A 10403-nucleotide genomic window follows, 5' to 3' on the forward strand; every position below is an offset into this window, starting at 1 on the left:
CCTGCTGTCATTAAGTATATCCTTTTTTTTTTTTTATCTTGTAGGAAACCAAGAAATCCTTTCCCATGAGGACCAAGGAGCCTTTGCAGAGTGTGCAGCAGGCTGCTGCCAGAGGCACAGGTAGGCTGGCGTGCGGCGCTGACCAGCGGGAGGGAGCTGGGGCACAGCACAGGGACAGTCTGTGCCCCTCACTTTCCTGGGGCACAGCACAGGGACAGTCTGTGCCCCTCACTTTCCTGGGGCACAGCACAGGGACAGTCTGTGCCCCTCACTTTCCTGGGGCACAGCACAGGGACAGTCTGTGCTCCTCGTGTCCCTTGCCCCGCTGGCTGCTGAGGGGCTGCGAGAGGGGCTCAGTGGGGCTTGGATGGGAACAGCCACAGCAGTGGGGGCTGAGCTGTCCTGCCCTATTAGGGACAGGCTACCGGGCAGGGGCTGTAGTTCACAGGTCTTGGGGTATTAGAAATGAAATTAAATGTTCAGTAGCTTAAGAGGAGGCACCATAAAATAAATAAAATAAAACCCCCACTCCCTGAAGAGTAAGGTGTTCTCCTACAATGACAAAGAGACAGTTGTAATAATTATCCGTGCCCAAGGAATTCAAATTAGATGAATGCAGATGTTGTAAATAAAGTCTGCAATAACTTTGAGCTGTACATGCTTTAAAAATATACAACTATGAAAATCCACTTTAAACAAGACAGTAGCAATAGCTTCATCTTTAACTTCCTGTTCCCATTCTAACCCATGTCACATAGTAAGACTATACAGATAAAATAAAAATGAAGGATTCTAAATTCTAATTTAGCCCATAAAAGAAAAAAGCGTTTTTTCTTAACAGCATCTCTTAATGATATTGCACAACACTCTTTTAAAATGTCTTACTTGAGAAAGTATGAATGTCAAAATGCTTTCAAAAATAATTTTTGTTTCATATTGTGATTTATCCATTACTCAAGAGTATCTGTTAATTTAATTATTTCAGTAAACATAATAATGGTATCAGTATCTATGCTGCACAGTATTTCCTTTTTTTTTAGGAATATGAGCCTACTTGTAATTAAAGGAATGCTATATTAATGATGCTGAAAGTCCCAGAGGGAAAAATTTAATGTCCACCTCATAATATTATGCCAGAATTACATGTGCAGAATACTTTTTAATAATCTTTGTTTCTTAATTTAGTTTTGATTGGCTATGAAATATAGAGTAGCACTCAAGGGCTCAAATTTCTACTGTCATCAGCATTTCTTTTCTATAAATTGTACAAATGCACAGGACTCCCATCTGCAGGCTCCTTTTCAAGCTTCTGTTTAACCTATGAAGGAAATTAGCTGCAGGCAACTATAATTGATGATAATTTCATAATATTTTAGCCGTTGGGATGGTGTTATGATAGCTAGGTCTAAACACAAACAGAAAATTATATTTTCATGTTGCCATTTGAGCTGCAAACACAGGTCGGTAATATAAATTCGTCTCTAGTTTGCAAATTACAGCAATAGCCACTAGGAGTCTCCTGGTTAAATTCATAATGAATTTGCACGGTAATCCCGGCTCACGTTTGAACGCAAACCCCATGGTAAAGGCTGGATTTCAGCAGAGGGGCCAGTCCATGTGCAGGGCAGGGGGAACGGGGGTGACAGGATCCCTGAGCTGTGAGCAGCATCAGCAGGTTCCTGATGCTTGTACCAGGGATATAGATGACAAATGTTTTAGAAGGAAAGCCAGCAGCCACCTACACACTGTTCTGGTAGAGCAAAAGATGGTGATGGTCATGAGAAGTCAGATTTGTTTCTCTTTATGACTGGACAGAGTATTGTGGAATTGTTCTTACAAAGAGAGAAGTAGATTTTACCGACTGTTAGTTACTCCCAGGGATTTAAAGCAGATTTGTTTCACACTGAAATACTGCAGGCCACAAGGACTAGCACTGCCAGGTACTTCAAAATTTGCTTAGTGTCTCTGCAAAGTGAAACCTGCAGTTCAAACCTGAAAATGTAAATAGCTTCTTCCTCTCCTCTCTCCTCCCAACTATGCACAAGCATATGGTGCCAGACACACTCTTAGCAATGCCAAATGCTCAAAGTTCATAAATTACAGACCTGCAGGAATGGGTCATGCTGGCTCAAACACTGCGGCTGTTCAATCCAGCTCTGTGACTGACAAAGATGTCCAAATTTCCTTGAAGGAATATCACAGAAAGCAGGCACCCACCTTCTGCCAGCACATGTACCTCACTCTAAGCAGCTAGAGATTGCTTTAAAACGTACAGGGAAGCCAGAGCTGACCAGTGAGCCCTTTCCCCACAGTGTTGGTTATCCCGTAGGCAGGAGGAGTGCTGTTTATTGTGGAAGGATGCTGTCACATCCTTCTTACAGATACATGCAACTCCACATCTACAAATTATAAGTGTTCACTGCTCTTAGACACTTATTTGTTTATAAGTTTCTTTTATGCATCTCTTCTCTTGAGCAAAAATCCTTTCTAAGCCATAAAAATCCTGAATGACTTTAAATATGATGAGATTTAAACAAATAATAATTTGGAAGGCTATTCATTTAGCTTCTACTTTTTGAGCTTCTTGGTTTCATTTTCAGACTTTTCCCTGCAACCAGAAGGACTAAGGACATAAAGATGATGTTTTAAATGAAAGCTGAGAATCTCACATAATCATAATCGTAGGACTCCAGGGGTTTGAGGTTTCAGAATAATCTCATGAGCTGTCAATATTGAATGTCACTAGAAACTATAGTGTTATTCTCAGAATGCCTAAAAGCAACTGTGGGATAGTTTTCCTGCTGCATGCTCCCCGTAAGACCTACAAATGCTGTTCTGGGGAGACACCCCAAAGGTACCTGCAAGTGGTGAGCTGCCAAATGCTGGCTTTAGCTGCCAGCTAGGGCTGTTATATTTTGTGACAAATTTACATATGTAAAGCCCTGTTATTCAGTCTGTCAACTAAACTAGCTCACTAAGTAAAAATTCATCATGGGCTTGTAAGAACATTTAATTCCATGGGGAACATGCAGAAGTAAGTAGTGGGCCAATTTAACCACTCATCTCCTCTGTATTGTATGCTTGCATGCATTGCAATGCACGGCTGTGTGTTATTGAAGATTATTATCAGCTACTCTCACAGACTGCCTTAGATTTTACCATAATCTCCCAGCAGGACTTGAATGAAATTCCCAGTCTGGTTTGTTTCAAGGATCTAATCTATATTACACTGAAGGCTGACAGAGACTCAACAGCTAGTACCTTAGTCCATTTGGTGAACAGAAAATTATTAAACCTGATCAGGGAACTGACATGCAAATAAAACAGGAGGCTGCTTCAACCTCCTTGTCATCCTGCAGAAGCAGACTTGGCTGCTTGGTACCCTTGCTTATTGTTAGAATATCAGAAATACCCTGTTCTTCTCCAAGTCAGTGTTAACCCAATTTCAATAGCAAAACAGTGGTACAGGTTTAGCAGGCACATAGCCTGTACTTACAACAAGAAAACCAAGCACTTGTGTAAGCCAGTTTGGCACTTCACCATGCTGAAAAGAAACCTTTGCATCTTTGTCACTTCAAATTTGGGATTTTTAGCACAAGAACACGCCTAACACAAAAGAGCTCTTTTTTCCACTGCCCACTTTCTCCAAGTATGACAGTGCTATCTTCTTAACTCATTTTCTAAAACCAAAAGTGAACACAAAAATAAAAGATCTCCTCAAAAATGCCAAAGGTTCATCCCTACAAAATATATAAAACCTCATTTCGAAGGAAATATCTAATTCCTACAGGTAGCTATGGTACAGACAGATATGAAGCATTTTTAGGGATGAGAATGCTCTGCTGTGAGCCACGGGGGCAGTACCTTAGGAACGTCAAATATTTGTCATTTTCCTTATGTTTCAAGCAAGCCAAGCCATTACCAATGCATATCTAAATATAGTATATGTACGATATACGTCTACAGCGGAAACAAATCCAACAGTTTATCATGTAAGAGTCAGTCACTCTACACTCATGTAGCTAACTACTCTCATTCTGCGTGCTCTCCCTCTCTTCCCCAGTTACTCCTCTTTCTCTGCTTCTCATGTGAGGATTCTGGTGGCCTTCTGCATCTCACAAGCTTAACCTACAGCTGTAACCTCAGGTCATTCCCAAGCAAACTTTCATCCCACATCACAGCATTGGTGACCTTGTGCAGTCAAATGTTTTCGGGGGGAGTTTTGGCACCAGTTTTACATTTAGATTTAATCAAAATGTCTTTTGTTTGGCTGGTTGTTTTTTGTTTAAAATCATTGTTCTAACTAGAGCTCATACTGATAATAAAGGCCTCCAGAAACTTACAAAATTACTTAAGATAGGAACTGCTGCAATGTTTATCTACACTAAAAGGAAAAAACAAATTTTACTGAGCAGGCTTGTTTGTTTTGGTTTTTTGTTTCATTAAAAGAACAACTTTTTGCATTACATGATGAGTTACTAAATATTACTGAGCGCTAAATCACAGCTATTACTATTCAGAGGGAGAAAATATATTTCAAGATTAAGAAATAACCTGTAAGACAATATTATGTGGGGCATATGACTTTTATTTGTTTTTAAACAGTGGCTGCTTGAAGTTGCTCAGAGGTTTAGTGTGTCAAAGCATGTCAGCAGAGATGGATTGGTGGGCAGAGAGCAAGTGGTGCAGTCAAAGGTTCATAGTGAACGTAATTTATTCATGTAGCTCCGCAATTTATCACGTGGTTATTACCATAATGTACGTGGGAAGCAGCTGCATGCGTGCAAATAATGCCTTAAGTGTATGTGCGGTTGGATCTGAACTCCTTACAGAACAGCAGCGGTGGAAAATGATGCCACAAGGCATTTAAAAGCAAATTTCCTTCCTGTGGGGATGCTGTCACCCAGCAATGATGATTTGTACACAGGCAAATAAATATCTTGTAGACTTTTCTCAGTTGTGATAACCTCACTTACCAGAACTCATTGGTTTTTCAAACCTAAATAATGTAGGTAATGTGATGCATGTTTCCAGTGCTGTATTAACAGAAGTAAGTATGCATGTTTTGTACCCTAAACGCATATTTTCTAGTCAAGGAACTCAGTATTTTCTACTCAGTATTTAACAGAAATATTCAGTGGAAAAGAAAAGGAATCCTCTGGGGGTGTGAGAACAAAGAAGTTATCTACAAGTTAAAGATCTCCTTTAACTGAAATGATTTCTCACAGCCTGATCTGTGAAACACTTGGGAGCAGCACAGCTGTAAAAGATTGATATACATACATATATGTATGCGTGTCTATATATAGTGTCTGCCTGCTTTCTTATACCTGTGCAATTATTTACCAAGCCAAACATTTCCAAACCCTATCTATTTCAGGACCATGTAAAATAAGGAGCTTTGGTCTCTTTTAGTTTGCTTGAATGTCTACAGTTCCAGTTACGAAGAAAGCTGTGAGTAGTTACTAGAGCTTGGAGGTGTTTTTTGCTGTACTGTCCATACGCACCTGCTGCAGCTCTTTGGGAAGCTGGGAAAACTTTAACAGCCCAGCTCCCACCACCATTTTTTAAGCTTTAGGAATTTGAGTTCCACTGGCCTCAGTGTTCAGAAATTATGCCATGCTAAGATGCTTTGAACTGATTTTCGTGGAATCAGTTCATTCAAGTCTTTCTTGATAAGGAAAAGGCCACCCCAGTTACGGGTTAGCGCATTAGAAGTTTTATGCTGCTTTCTTCTGATACATTAAAAGTTGATGTAGAGAGACAGCGAATTCAGACAAAGTCAAGTTAGGTCCTCATAAGCAGAACATCTCATTGCTGTACTACTCAGAGTTTTGTACAGCAGAACCTTTCACATTTGGAATATGATGCAGGTTTTCTTGGATAATTTCATGTGCGCTCTAGGGCTTCTATTTTGAAGCCATCTATCACAAATATATCCCCACTAATTATGCAAAATGAAAAGCTTGCCTTACCATTGCACAGAAAGTCTCAGGAGGATCTCCACACGTTATGTCTGGGGGATCCAGAGTCACTTTTACGTATTTGATCATATCTCTGGCTTCTGGCTGGCAGGCCATGTAATCCCATACTTTTCCTTCTTCTGTGTAAATCTGAGTCTTACACACGTCATAATGTCCCCACACAGAAGGGTAGTGCTGCATCACGGAGGATACAGTAACCCAGAGGGCATGAAGTGACAGGAATCTTGACAAATACATTTCTAAATCCTTTTATGTCAGCTTCGTAAGGATGCTCAGTGCTGGCGTATGTGCAGTCTAGCAATTATATGTACATATACATGTATACATTTATAAAATAGGTTCCAACTCATATGTGAAGCATTAGGACAGGATGTTTGTTCACTATGTTAAAGACTTTGGTAGAAGCCACCCAGGCCCTGATGACAGCCTTTCACAACAATGCAGCACTTGTCCTTCGTCTTATAACTTATCTGTCAGGGCTTCTTGTAAAAGATGTCCAATAGCAGATAATAATTTGTGAAGTTGCAGGTCTTCAGCTACACTGTCGATAACCCTGAGTGATCCTCCGTGTTCAGGGCTAGCAGGGGATGCCGGGACACACTGATAAATCAGTATCCGAAGGAAAAGGGTGAGTGTCTACAGGCTGGTGTCTGTTTCCCATCAATCATTCTTTTCTTCTGGCACCAGCACCCTTTTAGAAACAATAAAAATTAGAGTTATTGTCCAAGAATCAATGCATTACAAATATACGATATGTTGACATTTTGGAGGTTAGATGCAATATAAAGCAAATTGGTATAATATGGATAACCTTTACTGTGGGTTCTGTGCTAGAATGAAGGAACTACCAAAATCATTCACAGTAAAAAGTATTTTGACATGAAGGATTTAACGGTTCTCTAACAAAGACAGATTTATAATGTTCCAGGTGAGTTAGAGTTTCCTGCTTCCAAAACTGTATTTTCACCCTAGCAAAACTGGAGAGCGAACTACTGAACTCAGCCATGGCCCAGATGGTGCAGGCAGGCAGGGAAGCACGCAGCCCAGCACAGTGGGGCAGCAGCAGCAAGATTCTTTTATTAAAGTGACACAGAGATGGGTATCAGGGCTAGCAGGTGCTGGTAGTTTCTTGGCAAGTGGACCTCATGGAGCTCCAAAAGCCTTACATATTTCTTTTGTATTATTATTATTAAGAATAACAAAGATATGGCAAGTACAATTCAATTTCCTTGACATTTCTCATTAGTGTTGCAAGAGCTTTGTTTCCTTTTTTTTTCCTTTGAACTGTGATTTACTGAGCACATTGATGACAAACTACTGATAAAGATAATGGCTTATTTTGTAGCTTACTATACGGATGTTTTCCCCTCCTTATTTTCTTAGGTTTGAGGGTGGCTGTACCTGAGTACTCAGCATTTATTTCACAACAGATACATGCCCTTTCCCCTTTTCAGAAAGCAACTAGAAATTCCCTTGCTTTGTAGCACCTGAATCACATAATTATAGGTATACAATGCTAGAATGTTATCATAGCAACTTCAAATATATATTTCCTAAATAAAACAGGTAAAGATCCAAATTATGTATGAGGAAAACTGCAAAGGCAGAGTAAGTACCCTGAACAGGCACAATGAAAACCAGGGCTAGGAATTCCAGTGCATTTGTGTCAGCCTGTGCCACCCGAGGTTGGGGAGCCAGGGCGCTGGGCTCTCGGCAGGGGGAGATTTCAGCCAGCCGCCGCAGCACTTCCCCATTTCCTTTGTCTGGATGCTGAAATCTACGCAGACCCGTTGGACAGATGTTCAGAAACAACCGCAAGTTGCCACTTTCTGCAGCCTGCTTTGCTTCCCAGCTTTAAATTATGCCCAGTGTCATGAACCCTCCTACACCTCACAGCCATGGGAAGAGGTATGTGACCTGGTAAGCTCCTTAACGTGTCACGTTGGGAATACGCATTTTCAAAACTTATCTTCAAAGCTATTCGCAAACAGCCTCCCTATATTTAAATAATGCTTCATCTTAAACTGAGCTAAACTACAGACACCACGAAATGCCAACAGATGGTTGAATTGTGTTTCCATAGCAAAGTAATTTACAATAATTGCTGTATGGACGTAAATGCAATTTTCCATTATATTCATTTTATCAAGTGTTACCATACAACTCTCATGTATTTTATCAGAATACACAGAGAATATCTGAATTTTCATGCAGTAACAATTCTCAATTTGTTCAAACATATTTAAGCTTCAAATCTGAATTTGACACAAAAGCAGAAATCTCTAAAACCAAACTAAATTTAAATCTTTTTCAGAAGCACGCTGTGTAGTACTGTTGATTTTGTAGCAACCTTACATTCTTTTTTTTGTTTTGTTTTCAGTGGGAGTGTTTGCATATTATTTTGGAATTTGGTAATTCAGAGAACACCTTCCACGTCATTCTAAAGACACCTCTTCCCCTCTGTTTCTTTTCCAATGTATGTTACTATTTCGAAAGGGAAAAAAACCCGTCCCCAAGACCCCATAGCTTAGAACAGTCACTATGAAAATGGGAAACAACTCCTTGCTAGAAAAGGCGCCAAATTATTTTAAATCTATGGCAAATCAAATACCCTTTACTGGAGATGGCTTGGTCATAGTTGGAATAAACAGTAAGTAAATATAATTTTTCTGTGTAGAAATAAGAAGTTACTGAGTTTAATTATCTTTAGACTGAAAGCTTGTATATTCAGCTTGTATATTCAGCAAAAAAAAAGTTTGTTTTCTTTAGTGTCTTCCTTTCTAGCTCTTCAGTTGCCCGTAACCTTTTATAACTGCTGAGACTCAGATCCACTAATAAACAGGACTGGGTAGGACTAAATAATGTGAAGCAAGCCACTACCTTAACACACTGTGCTAAAATACTTCCCATATAACGAATTCTCATTAAAGTAAGCCAGTCATAATGATGGTCATTACACAGAATTATAGACTATAACATCGATTGAATTTAGTGCACTGACAAGAAGAAAGTGCAGAGGAGTGCAGGACATCTGAGCATTAAGCAGCTGTAGCAGTGTACAACAGACATTCCTGACAAGAAGCAGCCAATTATAGCTTAAATTTCTGGCATATAACCAGTTCTGATTAATAGTTTTCCATTACATTACAGACATATTATTAATGTATTAAAAATGTCAAGCTTTGGCAAGAACTAGTATGGCATGGCTCAGTTAGTCTGCAATATCTTCTTTTAATGAGCTTCCATTGATATAGTGAAAGATATTGACCAAAGCACATTAAGGATCATGTGCTGAGCGCTGCCAGGTTTTCTTCCGATGGAGCTATACAATTTGTCTTATGTTTGTTCCTGCAGAGTCACTCATGATATGCATTTTACATTTCAGTGCCCTATTGCTAAGGACACATCTATTTGAATTATTTTGTAAAAAAACATTTAGAGTAACATTTCTGAAGTTTACAGCTGTGCCAGATGTGTTGTGATAAGCCTCTAGCTGTGGACAACGCACAGCAATGGAGTTTTTTGTCCTCAGTACTGCCTGTGCATTTGACCTTAGAAAAAGGTAATCAAACAAATCAGGAATAACGACTGTCTGATGCCCTGATTCCCTCCACCCTGCCCTGCCTAGTTGCACATCCTGGGTGTTGGGGGCCACGGAGGTGGCAAAGAGGGTCAGGGTCCTTGCTGGCTGAGGGCGAGGGAACGGCAAACTGCCGGGAGGACTTCAGCTAATGTATGCAAAGCCTCCAGAGCACACAGCTCCCAGCGTCTTCTGTGTGTGGCAACAGCGCTGGGAACTGCGGCACGTTTGGGGCCTTGAACATCCCCATGTGTCACAGCCTCTGCAATATGGAAAGCACTAGGAGGCACCGGTGCAGAAGGCCACATCTCTCTCTCTGCCTTCCCCTCTGAGCGCTGCTCTGTCTGCGAAGTGCTGGTCGTTCTGGCCACAAGTGAATACTCACAGCCATTTGAGAAGAATGGCAGGCAGCTGACCCCCAGACTAAAATCAGCTGTGAGGAGGCTCTGAGCACATGCATCCCTTTCCAGTTGGAGAAGTCACACCTCAGGCAGCGTCTTAATTCTGCAGATGCAGGAGGCACCCCCTTTACAGAGTAGATAAAATGCATCTTGGCACAATCAGTGCCAGGGAAGAACTTCAGGTCTCATGAGGGGTTGTTAGCAAACACTCCTCCTTTGCCTCCTTCCATCAGTGTGAAAATCCACCCCCTTCCCCAAATAACTCCCTCATCACAAGCCACAGCGGCTGGATGCCCTGCCTGAGCTCCCTGCCGGGAAATCGCTGTGCGATCCATAGGGGTGGGCTCTGGGCCTCTCTCTTTAAGCCACAGGAACGTGAAGGAGGTAATAAAAATAGAGTGACCACTTCTCACACTGACCATGTATTGGATCGAGTGT

At 40.9% G+C, this 10403-nt stretch overlaps 1 protein-coding gene across 1 annotated transcript in view; it reads right to left on the reverse strand.

The window, feature by feature from the left end:
- The window catches only part of NTNG1 (netrin G1), a 151426-nt gene that overhangs the window by 139051 nt on the left and 1972 nt on the right, over positions 1–10403 (reverse strand). Inside the window, exon 2 of the mRNA XM_017729585.1 lies at positions 5976–6675. Within this exon, the coding sequence (XP_017585074.1) occupies positions 5976–6221 (246 nt within the window). The 5' untranslated portion in view covers positions 6222–6675. The remainder of the gene's footprint in view (positions 1–5975; positions 6676–10403) is intronic.

Source organism: Corvus brachyrhynchos, unplaced genomic scaffold (assembly GCF_000691975.1).
Source record: "Corvus brachyrhynchos isolate BGI_N302 unplaced genomic scaffold, ASM69197v1 scaffold101, whole genome shotgun sequence".
NCBI classification, from domain to species: domain Eukaryota; kingdom Metazoa; phylum Chordata; class Aves; order Passeriformes; family Corvidae; genus Corvus; species Corvus brachyrhynchos.